The 16,795-nt window shown below is 32.4% G+C and overlaps 4 protein-coding genes across 7 annotated transcripts; 2 read left to right on the top strand and 2 right to left on the bottom strand.

Moving 5' to 3' along the window:
- Window positions 1–1,196: 1,196 nt before the first annotated feature.
- Window positions 1,197–3,396, bottom strand: LOC117602525 (gastric triacylglycerol lipase). Its single transcript, XM_034320680.2, has 8 exons — window positions 3,270–3,396; window positions 2,999–3,206; window positions 2,746–2,860; window positions 2,445–2,688; window positions 2,199–2,357; window positions 1,936–2,023; window positions 1,722–1,867; window positions 1,197–1,630 (listed from the first exon to the last, which is right to left on the bottom strand). The coding sequence occupies exons 1-8, from the start codon at window positions 3,375–3,377 to the stop codon at window positions 1,478–1,480; spliced, it is 1,221 nt and encodes a 406-aa protein (XP_034176571.2). The 5' UTR covers window positions 3,378–3,396; the 3' UTR covers window positions 1,197–1,477.
- A 1,039-nt stretch (window positions 3,397–4,435) lies between these two features.
- On the top strand, window positions 4,436–10,468 carry LOC117602524 (putative ATP-dependent RNA helicase DDX5). Of its 3 annotated transcripts, none has more exons than XR_004580967.2 (8): window positions 4,441–4,510; window positions 4,661–4,741; window positions 5,127–5,168; window positions 5,618–6,616; window positions 6,902–7,080; window positions 7,155–7,214; window positions 8,108–8,505; window positions 9,205–9,383. XR_004580967.2 is itself a non-coding variant. In XM_034320677.2 (8 exons), coding segments are annotated over exons 2-8 (1,608 nt in total). In that variant the 5' UTR covers window positions 4,458–4,510; window positions 4,661–4,739; the 3' UTR covers window positions 9,620–10,468. The 3 variants fall into 3 exon arrangements, 2 of the variants coding, with proteins under 2 accessions (XP_034176569.1, XP_034176568.1); XM_034320677.2 differs by lacking the exon at window positions 8,108–8,505 and adding an exon at window positions 9,531–10,468 and having other exon boundaries at window positions 4,458–4,510; window positions 9,205–9,441; XM_034320678.2 differs by lacking the exons at window positions 5,127–5,168; window positions 8,108–8,505 and adding an exon at window positions 9,531–10,468 and having other exon boundaries at window positions 4,436–4,510; window positions 9,205–9,441.
- Window positions 10,469–11,169: 701 nt separating this feature from the next.
- Window positions 11,170–13,730, top strand: LOC117601972 (Dachs ligand with SH3s). The gene is made up of 7 exons (XM_034319352.2): window positions 11,170–11,300; window positions 11,376–11,526; window positions 11,961–12,196; window positions 12,332–12,706; window positions 12,805–13,060; window positions 13,139–13,513; window positions 13,588–13,730. The coding sequence occupies exons 2-6, from the start codon at window positions 11,478–11,480 to the stop codon at window positions 13,411–13,413; spliced, it is 1,191 nt and encodes a 396-aa protein (XP_034175243.1). The 5' UTR covers window positions 11,170–11,300; window positions 11,376–11,477; the 3' UTR covers window positions 13,414–13,513; window positions 13,588–13,730.
- Window positions 13,562–16,290, bottom strand: LOC117601971 (uncharacterized). Of its 2 annotated transcripts, none has more exons than XM_034319351.2 (6): window positions 15,992–16,290; window positions 15,314–15,473; window positions 14,862–15,135; window positions 14,138–14,771; window positions 13,858–14,056; window positions 13,562–13,765 (listed from the first exon to the last, which is right to left on the bottom strand). In XM_034319351.2, exons 2-6 carry the CDS (start codon window positions 15,374–15,376, stop codon window positions 13,577–13,579), a joined length of 1,359 nt encoding a protein of 452 aa, XP_034175242.2. In that variant the 5' UTR covers window positions 15,377–15,473; window positions 15,992–16,290; the 3' UTR covers window positions 13,562–13,576. The 2 variants fall into 2 exon arrangements, with proteins under 2 accessions (XP_034175242.2, XP_034175240.2); XM_034319349.2 differs by having other exon boundaries at window positions 15,572–16,289.
- Between the last annotated feature and the right edge of the window lie 505 nt (window positions 16,291–16,795).

Genomic DNA, 16,795 nt, shown 5'->3' with positions numbered 1-16,795 from the left:
AACTAATTTTTTTTTTCTATATTTTCCTTTTTTTTATACATATATATATGAACAGTTTGGAGCTATGATATATATACTAGTATACACTTTTAAAAGACAAATGTTGATCATGATGTATATTAAAAAGAAGTCTTAATCACATCACAATATTGCATTATAGATTTTGTCGAATATTTTTGTTCGTCAGTTATATGCTTCAAGGACGTGAAAGTTATAGAGTAAATGATTTTGGTATACAGCTTCTCTTATAAATGAATTTACATTTAATCTTTAGCAGCAAGTGTTAAATTTGGTAGAATATATATACATATATATATAAGAAAGAAAGAGATTTAGAAATGACAAAACTTTATGAAGTTAATCTATCAAGAATTTTATATCTTAAAGGCTAAAATTGCACAAAATGATAAATGATAATATTCCATATTACGTAGTCTAATTTTATTAGGATTAATAACTATTTCCATATTCTTAATACGAGTTATAGGTGATTAATTGATTTTTATATTCCAGTTCTATTACAGTGACAAAAGTCTTCCACCACTATATCTTTTTGCATCTATTGCCAGGTATTCATCATTTCAGTTATGCAAGATTCTTACTCATTTTAACTAATGAATTATTTAAAACATTTGATTTTGTGCAATTTTACAATGCTCTATCACGTGTCGTGTAAATTGTTTCTTAATCTGTATATTGTACCAAAATTGTTTACTACTAACAGTTGTTTGTTCCTGTGATTATTATAAATATAGAAAAGACGTTGAAAATCTTAATAAAAAGAAAAAAAAATAGAGAATTATGAAGATTTGACATAAAATTAGGAATGTAGAATAAGGATACACACGAAGATAAAATTGCCAAAACATATTATATAAAAGGAAATTTTATACAGAATTAGTGATTTGCTTTGAATTGTTATTTACCAGATATGTACATTATACTATGCAGAGTGAGACAGATTGATTTTCGCAAAATTAAATTATGATTTTTTAATTGAATTGAAGGACTCAGAATAAACGTTTCGCGTCCAACACTGAAAAAACTGTGCCTTCTTTCTAAAACAATATATCCTCGTATTCTTTTTTAATTAATCCCCAGAGTAAGGCCTTTACTGACCCAATGTGCGACTTAAATTATATTATTTAATATATTTTTTTATATTGATCTCCTTTATTGTTTATACTTATCATATGTAGATATCAGAAATATTTATTTATTGAGCAGTGTTTAGGGTTGAATGAAAGAGGAGTAAAGGGTGCAGTAAAGATGGGGAAGGGAGAGTTTAATGGAATTGTAATTTAGCTTACCAAAATAACAGCTCTGAATAAAATTATTTTTTATTTTTATTTTTATTTGCCATTTTAACATAGCTTTATATTCATACATGCATGTATTTCTGAATATGTACATAAAATTTTTTATGTTATTTTTCATTAATTTCTTGAACCTTGTACCATTAATGTAATACATTTGTTTATTTATATTGTTCCAACAATTCTAATATAGGCTCAAACACGGTTATTACTGAAGCTCTTCCCCATACGAAGTCGTAATGAGTAAAGGAGTTTCCAAGTATCTCTCTATGGAACACTACATTACCAAGTTTCTTCTTAAGAAGATCAATATCCTGAAAAGAAGATACATTACAATATTGTAATGTTAGTTATTAAGAAATTCCGGTACAACCGTTTTGAAACGCTCTGTATAATATTGCGTACCTTTGATGTTGCAAGTCGGTCATCATCGCTACTGAAAAGTGCAACTGGCGCAATTACTTTATTCAATTCGTATTCTGGTGGTACTGAAGAATTATATGCTCTATTATTCTTCTGCTCGTTATCATAATCAAATTGCCTAAAATTATCTGAAATCATTAAAACATTATTATTTCTACAGATTGATAATGTTCTTTCTAATATAATCAATGCTCACCAGGATGTATGTATCCTTGACCAAAATGAACTACTTGTTTCCAAGATGCGCCCGCAGGAACGTGATTCATGATCGTTGTTAAATTTGTCTATAGCAAATAAATGTTTGCAAAGAAACATATAAATTTTACCTGAGTTCAATTAACATTTAGCGGTTTAAAAAAAAGAAATAAATATTTGCATATTGAAATTTGTAAATATTAAATATTGCAACTTTAATATTTTCTAAGATATTGGAATTATTTTAGTGAATCAAGTTTTTACCGCGCTTAAATTTGCCTGACTCAAACCAGTCACTATGAATAAGAAATTAGTGCAAAAGAGCTGCGATGTCGCATCATCCTGGCAGAATAAATTTGATACAAATTTTTCCCAAACAGAGCGTGGTCGTACTTCCGGGTAACCGAACGCTTCACCGATCCACTAAAAGAGGAAAAAAAAGAAAATTCACTTACAATACATGCGAATTGAAACATTGGTGCAATCAGTTTAAATTCCTCTAGAACTTACCACACCCATGTATGTTAATTTCGCAAGTTTTGTAATCGGCCCGCGTATATTACCAGTAAAAGCAACGGGTGCAAGACCGATCATTAATTGGATTTTAGCGTTGTAGCTAGGCTTTTGCGACATCATTACCCAAAATTGCGTTGTCCCTTGAGAATGACCTATGTAAGAGAGCTTTTCGTGTTTCGTTCGATTTAATATGTAGTCAATCATCGCAGGTAGATCATAAACTCCGAGTTCGTGGTAACTACAAGGAAAAATAATAAAGAAGAAAGTTAAATAACTTTTGAAACAAATAGCATACCTAAAATCCCAAAAACGTCGATTATTTGGCGATATCGAAACATGATTTTTCGAATAAACGTTCCCTCTATTATTTCCAAGCCATACGTCATATCCTGCGTCTGCTAACACGAACCCTAAAGATAATAAATTTTTTTTTACAGGTCTCAATGACATAAAAGTACCAAAAAATTTCACTTATGGTACCTATATCAATTTGAATCTTACAGTTTGATAAAAATAATTGTATTATTAAGATTTATCATAAATTGTACCTAATGCCTTATCCGGTCCCAGAAGAATCCAATCCGCCGAACTACTCGCTAGTCCATGTTGAATTAAAATCGAATGTTTCTTACTTGTAAAGTTCGTTTTATAATTGATTCGTCCGTGTGGAATTCGATGAATCTCCAGGATATATCCATCTTCGGTGATGATTTTATGAATCTCGAACGGATATCCATATTTTTTTATTAGTTCCGGCTGTTTGATATTGAAAGTATTAAATTCAAATTTAAATTCAATTCAAATAAAACAGAAACTTACTGTTCCAAGCTTCATTTCAACTTTAGTGTTAAATTTATTTGTCGCCAGTACAAAAACATGGCTTAAAATAAACAATTGCAGTAGTAAAAAATTGTATAACAACGACATGACGTTCGAACAGAACAGATCAGTGGAATTAAAAAGCACCCATGTTTTATAGGAGACGACCGCATCAGAATGAGCGATAAAATGCTCATAATGCTTGTCTCGTTTATTCTGTGTGTATACTCGACCTTTAACGAGTATGTTGTATTACTTAAATATCTAATGGAAAGTGTAATTACGAACAGATAAATTGTTCTGTTCGAGGACAATGTCATCTGTAGCTAGGATAGAGAATTTGAATCAACTAAAAATATATTGAAAGGAATAAAAACGAAATAAGCTTTATTTAATTAAAATTAGTTTAATCATTTGTTTGTCATTGTTGATTGTTAGTAGAATTTATAAAGTTCCTTATATACAGCTTTATTGCGTCGATGATTATAGTTTACTGATATTGTGAAAAACCCTGATATAAAACGAGGTTGTTGTACGCAAAGCAAGGTCGGTTACAACACCTTTTTATGTGCGTTTATCTATTCTATGAACAATTAGGCAATAATTAAGTAATATTCATCCACAGAATTTAATTTTAATTCTTTTGAATTCGAAATTTAAATTAAATTGATTCAGTAGCTTTCTCGAAATCGTAATAACCAAATTTGAAAATAATAACAATGTTTTTAAGCAGAAATTCAAAACAATATGCTTTTTAATTATTAAGTATGTAATAAAATTAAATATCAAATCAAATTTTTCCGCGTAAACGTTTACATGTAAGCGATAGGGCTGCAGTTTTCTATATATATAAATGGGGATCACCTCCCCTACATTGGCATTTCCCCTCCGGAAGCCAACCATGCTCGATGCAGGGCGCCCTCTACATTTATCACAAAAGGGAATATAAAAACCTTGTAACATTCCCGAATTACATATTAATAAAGTATTGATACTATTAATATTTTAAATACTCTACCAGAATTATAGATATATATGTTTAAGGTAAAAAAACTTTTACGTAAAATAAATAAGGTATCATTTTGACTTACCTTGTCTTCGATCGAATTTGCAATTCCTGCGCACTAAACGAAAATGGTGAATTAACGTTTCTGCGCATCCCCACTCTAGGGTATGTCTGATCGACGTTTGTCTCATATCCGGCTTTGCAGAAAGTCGTTCTTTCTGTTCTTGGAGTCGGGGTAAGTAGGATGTTCGTTATTTCATTTGCACTTTAAATACTGTAATATAATATATTATATCATGGTTATTTATTCATCTTTTTCTCCACATTCTTCACTTAATATTCTTAACACGTTAAAATAATAAAAATGTGTTAAATTTCCTTTTAGAAACTGTTGCTGAATCAGCTAAAGTATCACCTTGAATAGAAACTTCATCAGAAACCGAAAGTTCGTTATCATATTAAATATGTGAGTAAAATTCGTAGTTTAAAATATAATAAAATGGTCTAATTATTCTTTCATTTTTTTTTTCAATATTTCGTAATAAATCATTGCTCTGCACTCTTAAGTCGCTCATGGTCGGCCATTTCATGAACATCTGCAATGCGTCGCTGAAAAATTTCCTTTCTCGTGTCCTTGCAAAAATATATCAATTTAATATTATGTAACCGTTTGCCAAAGATTAATTTTAATATATTTTAAAGTATTAATACATTACAAAGGATGGAGAATCATCATATTAAAATTACTGAGTTTATCAAAAAATTTGTAGATTAAATACCTAATACGTTTTCCTAAATATATGTTCGTTACGTTTGATTAAAATTTATTAAGAAGAGAAAATGTATTGAAGGTTGCGACAGATAACGGGAGCTATTGGATCCCTCAGACTTAGGTTTGTATAGTAGTATATTCATTGATTATTACGAATACACGAAAAAAAAACTGTTATTAATTTTAACAAAATTATAATTTTTGTGAATTACACTATTCAACAACGTCAATCATTTTTTTTAATTTGTATCTTTCTGAATCTATAAATTGTTTCTCTTGCTATTAATCATAGTGTTTGAAAAATTTAACTTTGAAGATATTCTGTTCTTTAACAGTAGTTAGAAATCTGGATATGTGTTGAATAGTGGTGCACCTCTCATTTTGGCATGCCTCCATTTTACTTTTTAATGGAGCATGAATGCTGATGGGAGGAATATTAACACGAGAACAAGCCTTCGGAATCCACACATTTATGTCTGGAGCCGATTCTCTTTGTTCGCTACATTTCTACTAACAGATTGGTGCATTATAATGTAATCTATAAAATATTAACTTTTTTTTTTCTTATAGGACGTACGGAGCCAATTACCATACTGGAAGTTACAGAAATGTTAAGGAGCGGAGAAATGTATACGGAAATACTAATTCCAACAGAAATGGACGTTTTGAAAATCACAAAAATAACATAAACAGTATTCCTGGCAATTTGAGGAAACCGAATTGGAATTCTGAAACTTTAAAACCTTTCAAAAAAGATTTTTATATACCACATCCCAATGTTCAATCACGTCATCCACAAGATATAGATTTGTTTAGACAAGAAAATCAAATTACACTTAAAGGAGAGAAAATACCTAATCCCATTCAACATTTTGAAGAAGGAAATTTCCCTGACCATGTAATGCAATGTATTAGAAAGCAAGGATTCAGCGAACCAACCGCTATTCAAGCTCAGGGATGGCCAATTGCTATGTCTGGTCAAAATATGGTTGGAATAGCACAAACTGGATCTGGAAAGACTCTAGGATACATTCTGCCAGCATTAGTACATATTAGTAGCCAACAGCCGTTAAATCGCGGCGATGGACCGATTGCTCTTATCTTAGTACCAACCAGAGAATTGGCCCAACAAATTCAAGACGTTGCTCACACCTTTAGTTCTCTATCATATGCAAAAAGTACCTGTATCTTTGGTGGTGCACCAAAAGGCAAACAAGCACGTGATTTGGAACAAGGAATTGAAATCTGCATCGCCACACCTGGCCGATTAATCGATTTCCTTGAACATGGTACAACCAATTTACGTAGATGCACTTACTTAGTGTTGGACGAAGCAGATAGAATGCTTGACATGGGTTTTGAACCACAAATCCGAAAAATCATTGAACAAATTAGACCAGACAGACAAGTTCTTATGTGGTCCGCAACTTGGCCAAAAGAAGTACGAAACCTTGCAGAAGAGTACCTTGTAGATTATACACAATTGAACATTGGGTCATTAACATTGTCAGCTAATCATAACATTCTGCAAATTATTGATGTCTGCGAAGAACACGAAAAACAATCAAAGTATGTATTACAATTTTAATATTTAATTGTATTTTAACACGTTCGCTGCGGAAATAACCGAAGAAGTAGACGCGTGAACTGCAGTGAATGTGTTAAATGTTCTTCTTAAATTTTTCTTTTATTGCAATACAAATTTTTTGTGATGATACTAGTAGATGATATTTCATGATTTCATGCAATACTTTTTCCTCTAAGAAGAACTGATTCTTATTGATTCATTACATAAATATTTTTCAATTCGATCACCTTTTAATTCATTTCTTTCTTTTTTTTTGCCAATTGTAGATTGGAAAATCTTCTTCAGGAAATTAGTAGTGTTAATCCGAATGATGGAAAAACAATAATTTTTGTTGAAACAAAGAAAAAAGTGGAGAATATTGCCAGAAATATTCGTCGTTATGGCTGGCCTGCAGTATGTATACATGGTGACAAATCACAAGGGGAAAGAGATCACGTTCTTACAGGTTCATTATTATAATTTTAATGATACAATAAATCTATCTTACACACCAATTTATAATAAACATTTACATTGCAGAGTTTAGGAGGAAAAGGAACGCAATTCTTGTAGCAACAGATGTTGCTGCTCGTGGATTAGGTAAGTAATATATTTTCTTATATTTATTAATTTTTTTTGTTTAAATTGTCAAAATTGCATTGATCTTTAGATAAGTTACATTTGCAAAAGTTTATATTTATTCAAATAAAAGTTAGAAGATAGAGTAAAAGTGGCGATGTAGCACAGACTGGTTATATGAAGGTGATGCCTCACAATTTCCAAAATAAAAGTAATCGATATTAATTAACGACTTATATACTATCGTAATTACAAATAAAGTACATCAGTAGTATAATTATAAGAAAGTATTACAATTTCTTAACAGAGTGTTGTAACGCTTTATACATGACTATAATTGATAGTAATAAAAACGTGTGTATTAGTAATACGTGTATATTAAGGAAGATTAATACTGATCAAAAAATGCTTTATGTGCATATTCTCAAACTTTTACATAAGCTGAGTGCACTAAATAGATGGCATTAATTAGTTGGTATGTGTATTTCATAGTATTCATTCATTTATTGGTATAATTGATCCGAGAAAACTTTTTGTAGGAAATATAACTAGTGTTCGCGTGAAAAATACAAAATTTTTGCAACAGATTTTATCATTCTAATTAAACTAACATTCAACTCTTTTATTGCATTTTTTGCAGAGTTACTTCGTGTTGTTATCCTGATATTAAATACCAGTAAGACACATGTAATTTATTCATTTCAATTTTTTTTTTATTTCTAAGTTTCAATTGTGTCAACAGCATTATTAAACATTTACTAATGTAATCTATTTACACACAAAAGAATTACGTTCTGCATTATATGCTTGTGTTAAAGAATTGAGAAGAAAAATTGGAATATAGGAAATGTGTTAGTAATAAGTGTGGGCATCCTGTAATTTATGTTAATCAGTCTGGTTGTCCTTTGTTTCAGAGGCACATGGTGCACAAATTGTGTTGAGTGTGCGATGAAAAACGATCATTCAATAAAGAAAACATGGCTCACTCATTGTACATGCGCAATTCTGTTTTGTACATAATATTGTACTTAATGTGCCTCTGTGTTCAGCCTGTGTACCACGCGGTTGTAGAGTGGTGCGCGGGTCGTGCCGCTATCGTGCTGATTGGTTGTGAGATAAAGCGGTGGTTTACAACCGGTGCACCTCATAGCCAGTGTTCAGCCCGAGACAACAATCTATTGATTTTGCTACTATCGCTACTCAGTGGTGATGCTTAGGACACGACGTCGCTATGTGAACTTGCATTTAAGAATATCGCACATTGAGGCGCTCTGTATGCAGTCATACGGAACGCTTGTTCAACGATAACAGGGTTTGTATTTGTTATTATGCAGCTAACTTACATTCATATACATTTCAATCTCAAATCAGTATGATTTCGTCGTAAGTAAAAATTTATTAGGTAAATGAAAGTAGTTGAAAATATCAAGTATTATTTTTTTATTTTAACTACTAGTCTCAATACAAAAGAGGATACGGAAAAATGTCATAGTTACGTTTTATTAATTTAATTGTACTTTATACTGTGTTTTTATTTCTGCATGTATGACATACTACCTGCACAAAACTGACAGATACAGTTTTTTATTCCTACAACTAAGTAAAGTCATGAGAATCTATTTATTACAATTTCATACTCGATATATATACAAACATCTTAATATGTTACTGGAACATAGTGTATGATTATAGGTTTAGCTGCATATGTATTCTGAACTGAAAAATGCAATCTAAAGATAAAAGCAATTACTTTTTTCTATTAATTTTCATTATGATATTCATTAATGTTTGCTTTAATAAAATTGATGTAAAGGTATAGCCTCATTAGCAACAACATAATCATAATTGAGAAATGTATATACCATCAGAAAATTAAATTTTCGCTAAATGCGAATTTTTATATACATATATACGTTATGTATATATGTACGTGTATATACATATATACATATCAAATTATTTAATCTCTTGTATTATTAACATGCCCATTTTAATACAATTATTTCTTTAGATGTCGACGACGTAAAGTTTGTGATCAACTTCGATTACCCAACATCATCTGAAAACTACATTCATAGGATCGGCAGGACGGGTCGGTCAAATAACTCAGGAACAAGTTACGCCTTCTTTACACCTCAAAATGGGAGACAAGCTAAAGACCTAATTAACGTACTCCAAGAAGCAAAACAAGTTATTAATCCAAAACTTTGGGAACTTGCGGAGAAAACCGGAAATGGTATTGCTCAACGTAAGCATTTACACACATAATGGAATAATTACAGAGGAAGAATTTGTGTTAAAAGCATGCATTTTACTATGTACTTTATATATTTTCAGATCGATGGGGAGGTGATTATCGTAGGCGAGACAATAATTTCACTAAAGTACACAAACGATTCGAGGCAGTAAGTTATTTTAACGCGTAGATCTGTCATAAATTTCGACCACATTTCCAAACAACCTGTTGGAGATTCAAAACTTGTTACAAAGAAAGATTCTTCATGTAGGCTACCGTTGTTCTATGTTTATTACGTGCTCGGTTAGTTTTTTTTTATTTTTATTTATATTTGTTTTAATTGCTAATAATAGATTCTCAGTAATATACGAAACAAATAAAAAGTGCTTTTGATAGACTTTTATTACTATATTTTTACACTGTCATTTATTGAAGCACGGAGAAAATGAATGAACAACATACGAGATGGTTGACAATCTTCTATAAAATTAAAATCAATTTGAAATCTCTCTTGTTTCTAACTTCGTTACAACAAATTTAAATTGCGAACTTAAGTTCTTCGAAGAAATTATGAAAATTTCTTTTTCTTTTACAAATCTCTGTGTATTTCCGAAGGTAGGGGTTAAATGAGACATGGGTAGATAGTAAATATATCAGTATTCGTTCCACTTCTTTACTGTGATCAATTTTGTTTTTGATCATACAATGAAGTTACTCTTTTGTTTAACTATGTTAATAGATTTAAATAATGTCACGGATACTATGACTAAAACTACATACGTTTACATGAACATCTTATCAATGCTCCGTATTGATAATGTGAGAATTTAATTTATACAAAGAAATATCGATTGAAACGATTTGATCTTGCAGCGAGTTATTATCTAAATGTAAAAATGTAGTTTGATTAAAACTTTCCATCATTCGGACGGATTTCCAAAACCGTCATAGCACTTGAATCTACGTTTCCCGTAACTCCGCACATTGCTGTATCACATTTGTAATTTAAGAAATAAACTGACTAAATTAAAGAACCAAAAAGTTATCCTTTGACTGGTCCATAAATTAACAATACCAATATTACATGTACGCTGAACTAAATAAATAGTTGGAGAAATAATTATATGATTATGTAAAATAATAACTGAAAGGGGTGGCCTTGACCTCTAAAGAAGGATACAATCATAAATGTTATTTCCCTTCGATGAGCTTAATTAATAAGCAGAGAAAGTAAAGTAAATTACATAAAATCCGGAAAAAAATTTGAGGACGATTATTATATTGGTTGTACCCACTTCGTACGGACCTGATTTCATCTAGGGGTGTCAGGGACCCCGCTGTGCCAATGACGCCCTCTGGATACCAACCTGATATCATATTGGGGTGTCAGGGACCCCGAAGCACCGATAACTCTCTGCACACCGACATATCCTGGGGTGTCAGGAACCCCTAAACACCGGTGACACAGTTTGCATACCGACATATCATCCTGGGGCGTCAGGAACCCCTAAGCACCGGTGACACAGTTTGCATACCGACATATCATCCTGGGGTGCCAGGGACCCCGAAGCACCAATGACTCTCTTTGCTTACCGACACTACGGCATTCGGGGTACCTGAGACCCCGAGGTACCGGTGACTGCATACCGATATTATGCCAGTGGGGTGTCACGGACCCCGAAGCTAAAATGTACATACGACCCATAGACTTTGTCACAGCTACATATGTCGGTAAGCGCCGTCTACCTGTTGCATTCTTGACTACAGGTGTATAAAATTCCAGTTTTGTCCAAAATCCTTTGGAAGAAGGAAGGACTAATTGGATTTCTGATTCAAGACTTTACCGTTATGTTCTTAGAATATTCGTATTTGTAAATATAAAGATTTTTAAACATTTAATTCAGATTTTATTAATTAGACCTAAAAGATTCTTGTAACTTTTACAGATACACTTATGCTTACTCTTATTATGCTTTATCTTGCTGATCTTCTAACATCTGAGTTATGTTCTGAAAATATGATTTTGAGTAAGTTTTAAAAAAGACAGAATGGCTTTTTTATGTCCAGTACGTATACGGCGAGGAAAGAAAAAGAAACGTAAGTTTAAAAGTTCTTTGCAGAGTCTAAATAATATATTATAGCAATTATACATATGTAAAGAGAGAGAGAGAGAGAGTGAGAGAAAGGAAGAGGGAGGAAGAAACAATATGTGTTCTTGTATATCTTTATTAATGTAAAATAGAAATTATTGGCATTCAAATTATATTGTTTGTAATTTTAATCAACTGTTTTATCATTTTTTTTTCAGTTTATAATTGCTTGTAAATTATTTTGAATTACACCTTTATGGTATATAATAACTCATGAATTTTAAGATATTTTAATTTCTTTTACCATATAAATGAGTTTGCTATTTATACATTCTTACAATATTCAAATACTGTTTTAAGTTCCTTATTACATATATTCTTTATATTTATCTATTAGAAGATAATAAGAAACAATATAATGAAAATTTTTAATTTGTATAGCTGGTGTACACAACTTTAATTTGGAAAAGGATTGTGGTGGAGCAGGAGGTACAGGACTTGGTTTAGGAACTAAAGTGCCATTACCCCCTGGTCGTATAACAGGGAGTGCTAGTATAGAGACTTTAGTTAGAGTAGGGATCGAAAAGGAAAATGGATTATCACCTGATAGCAAAATGGTTATTGTTCATGATTTTACACCTTGTGTTGATGATGAACTTCAAGTAAAACGAGGCCAGGTAGGCAGTAATAGTAATAAGAATAATTTTGTGTTTCTGTGTTTGCATTATGTTCATAAATATTATATATGATTTCACCTTGTTCGATGTTGGTTGTAAAATGCATTTGTTTTGTTCATTTTTTGCATGTTTTAGGTTGTAAATGTTTTGTATAGAGAGAATGATTGGGTGTATGTAATAGCAGCTGATACACGTATGGAAGGCTTTGTACCACATTCGTATTGTGCACCTTACACATCTCAGCTTGCCGAATTAACGCTTGCTACACTTATGAACAATGTGAAAAAAAAATTGCCAAGATCTAACGAGACTGATTGCGATTTTGCCGGTACAGGTCGTTCACAAACGGCAGACGCACAACAAACTGACACTGGATCGGCATCCGATTGCGAGAGTTATGCTCGTAATGTCACTACTGCTGATGTAAATGTTAATCGATCTAATATCACACAGTCTCAAAATTCTATTCAAACTGTATCTTCTCAGCCGGATGTACATCCTTTCTTTAAGGTGCGTGTATAAATATTTTATTTCATGATTTTACTTCAGATGTGTAACCTGATTAAAAATTATATACATCGTTCTTTTTCTTCTGATATTCATTATAGGATCCATCAGCTGGAAGATACATTGTACTTTATACTTTTGTAGCTAGAGATGAAAATGATGTTAGCGTAGAGAGGGGTGAATTTGTAACTGTACTCAATCGAGACGATCCAGATTGGTTTTGGGTACTTAGACATTGCGATGGAAACGAAGGATTTGTGCCGTCCGGATTTGTATATCCAGGACATGTTCTTCATTCTTATGCAACAACAGCTACCACTACTGCAGCTACAACATCTACAGAAACACATAGTTTAGGTAATACAAGCTTAATAAAATGGTATATTAATTAAAACTTAAAATTACGTAAATTAATGTTTTATTGAAATTTGAAAGGAAAAGGAAGTAACGGTATGCCAGGAAATGAATCACTGCAACAAAAGGGTTTACGAGATTTTCGTGATGAAACAAACGGCACAGAATTAGTTGTACTTTACGATTATAAGGCGCAGGCGCCGGATGATTTATCTGTGAGGAGAGCTGACTGGATATATGCAGACTTAGGAAATCAAACAGTAGATGGTTGGTTGTGGGCATACGCGCCTAAAACTAGAAAATATGGGTTCATTCCGAAAGCGTATGCCCGCCCTCCTGCTATGACAAGCTTATGATGTAAATTATAGTTTTTCATTTAAGGAGTATATACAATTAATAAAATATTTCTATATACTACTGCATTTTAAATGATATCCAAAAGTTAATACACACTCTGTAAGTATTATTACCTCTGTTAATGGAAATATTGAAATTTCATCTATATATTTTTGTATATATTTAATGTACAGTAACATTAACATTGAGAGTAGCACAATCTGATGTAATGTGACTGAGAAGACCCTCGTGCAGAACTATACAATCACCTGTTGAAAAGATATCTTCAGGACACTGTGCCGTTCTTAACGAATTTATCGGACCAGTATATGTCAGGGAACGTAAGCCTTCTGTATCAATTTTATCTATAGCCTGTTGTGACAATAGCCCATTTTTATATTATCATGTACATAAAGATATTAATCATTCGTTTAACTGTATGTTTTTTATATGATACAATATACCTGAATGCTACATAGAAGTTTCTCTTTGGTATTACCAATATCCAATCCAGCGACCCAAGCGATAATCACATCTTTTTCCCCTAAATCGTTCTTACATTGATTTCTACAGTTTAATCGAGCAGCTAATACCGATAATGGCAAACGATTACGGAATTTTGGATTCATTTGATTACCGTTAAACATTCTTGCAACCGGATCTCTTAGCGTAAAGATATTTATGTTAATATTAAATATGATAATGAGCTTTTATATTTTTACAAGGTAAGTTTAATATACTCACGAAAGTTTACCAGAAACTAAAAGAAGAGCCAAGCAGCGGCTGGAATCAGAAGACAAAGCGCTAAAACTGACAATCAGCGTACTCTTAATACCTGGCTCCACATTTAAAATGGGTACTTCTGGGTGATCGAAGATGAAATGATGCGTTAACGCTGAAAATGCTACATTTATGGCGCAATCAATTCGTGGACAACGGATGGGTCTACGGGAACATTCCATACTGATTTGTCCGTTTACTCTAGCTTCAGAAACGTACGAATCCGCATTTCCTTTTTCATATAAATTACACTGACTATATTGTTGGTTTCGTTTACCAGCATCTTTGACTTTTTCTTTTTGAACATTATTGCCTCGTTCGTAATCAGAACTCGTTTCAGAATCATTGTTGTAACATTCCAACGAATTTCTTTCAATATTATCTGCTACAGATGAATAATTTTGATTCCAGGATTTTATATACGACTGTTCATGTTGTTGTATAGATTGATGATGCTTCGATTGATACTCTGATTGAAACCGTGGAACTTGGGGTCTTCTTGGACGTAATTTTATGGAATTTAAGCTGATATTACTTTCTTGTGCTAAAGCTATGTTTGACTGTTGATATTGCGCATGACAAAGAATGCAACCTGGATCTACAATATAATTGAAGTAATACTCAATAATAATTACGGTAATAAGAATGTTAATAGTAGGCTTGATTATTAATAATATTCTAAATTAACCTATTTGGATTGTAAAATGTTGAACGCAACGTTGACACAGGGCATGCCCTTGGGAACAGGGAATATTGTGATTGAAATTAGAATTGATATTTCCAAGTGTAAGATGGCAAACAGCACAGAGTCCAAGCATCGCATTTTTTCTAGGCGTAAATGCTTCTTCCTCTTCTTTTTTATCTCCTTCCCCTTTCATTTCTTTTTCTTTCAACCCTATTCCTTTAAATTGTCTATCTTCTTGTATCTTCTTTTCATCCATCGGTTCCTTGAGTTCTGCGCGCTGAAAAAAGAATAAATATTCTTATTTATTTTATGCGCGCTAAATATTGTAAAACGTTTTTTAACGGGAATGTGTCCCGTTTGCCTTGTGCTAGGGGCTGCTCTACTGAAAAGTACCATTTAATTTCTGACTATTCGCAGTTTTGATTTTTAACTGTCTGGAATACTTGTTCACGTACCTTGTTTTGATTTTTCATCAAGTTACAATTTGTTTTGTTAATTCGATCAATCTCTTTGTCCATTTCTTCTTTTAAATTCTCAGTTTAGCTCGTACGTGGCTTGAACTGGTAACTCTTTTATTGGATGTTTATCGTATTTCGTTCAATTACATTCTTGTTGCTGTAAAAAGTAGGTATATAAAAGGTTTCAATATTTTTTTTCAAAAAGATTCAGCCTTTAACGATTTTGACAATAATGATTGTTAAGAATGTAATTACGGAGTTTAAAAGTATTTTCAAATCTAATGGATTGATGGAAATGATATTTTTGAAAATATGTGTCTTAAATTATTTGAACAGCTTTATAAATATATTATTTTCAGACTTGCTGCAATTTATTATTTAAAAACGTTTTATATTCATTGATGTGATAAACTTCGATACGTATGATTTGCCAATTAGATTCGAGGAACCATTTTGATATCTACTTTTTTCTCACTGTTTGATATCTTCAGATATCAGAAAGTATGTAAAACATTTCAATTTTATGAAAACTAGTGAAACGCCCCGTGCTATGCACGGGGAATTAATCAGTTAAAATTTGACTTATGGCCCTCGGCTCAACCTTCCCAGTTATTTATTATTTTTTTGTCTTTAAGGGCCTCACGAGGCACAACCCTTTATCACTGCATCCCTTACATGTCTGCATCCTTAACATCCCTGTATCCCTTATATCACTACATTCCTTATATTCCTGCATCTCGTATATGCCAGCATTCCTTATACCTCGGCATCCCTTACATTTTTGCATCCCTTACATTTTTGCATCCCTTACATCTCTGTACCCTTTATATCTCTATATCCCTTACACTCCTGAATTCTCCCTGTATCTCTTGTATCCTTTCAACCCTTATAATAAATATTTTATAAATAATGTACTTATGGCTACTGGTTCGAGTAAAGGTAAGTAAAGGTAAGTAAAGGTAAGTAAAGTCTCATGAAAAATAATTTAAATTCTTGCAAAATTTAGTTCCTTTTTTTACCAACAGAGGGCGCTGATCGGAGGTCGAAATTTTAGTTCACATTTTTGCCGCCAGAGGGCCAAAATTACAACTTGGTTTAGTTCCTTTTTCTCCTCCCAGAGGGCGCTGATCGGAGGTCGAAATTTTAGTTCGCATTTTTGCCGCCAGAGGGCCAAAATTACGACTTGATTTAGTTCCTTTTTCTCCCCCCAGAGGGCGCTGATCGGAGGTCGAAATTTTAGTTCGCATTTTTGCCGCCAGAGGGCCAAAATTACGACTTGGTTTAGTTCCTTTTCCTCCCCCAGAGGGCGCTGATTCGAGGTCGAAATTTTAGTTCACATTTTTGCCGCTAGGGGGTCAAAATTTAGTTCCTTTTTTACCGCTCGGAAGCGCTATGATGGGCTGCTTACAATATATAATACAAGGATGTAAGTGATGTAGGGATGTAAGGAATGAAGGGATGTAAGGAATGCAGGGATGT

The sequence above is a fragment of the Osmia lignaria genome, chromosome 13 (assembly GCF_051020975.1).
Source record: "Osmia lignaria lignaria isolate PbOS001 chromosome 13, iyOsmLign1, whole genome shotgun sequence".
Lineage (NCBI taxonomy): Eukaryota > Metazoa > Arthropoda > Insecta > Hymenoptera > Megachilidae > Osmia > Osmia lignaria.
Note: the sequence above shows the minus strand (reverse complement) of the source record. Positions and strands in the feature narration are given on the sequence as shown.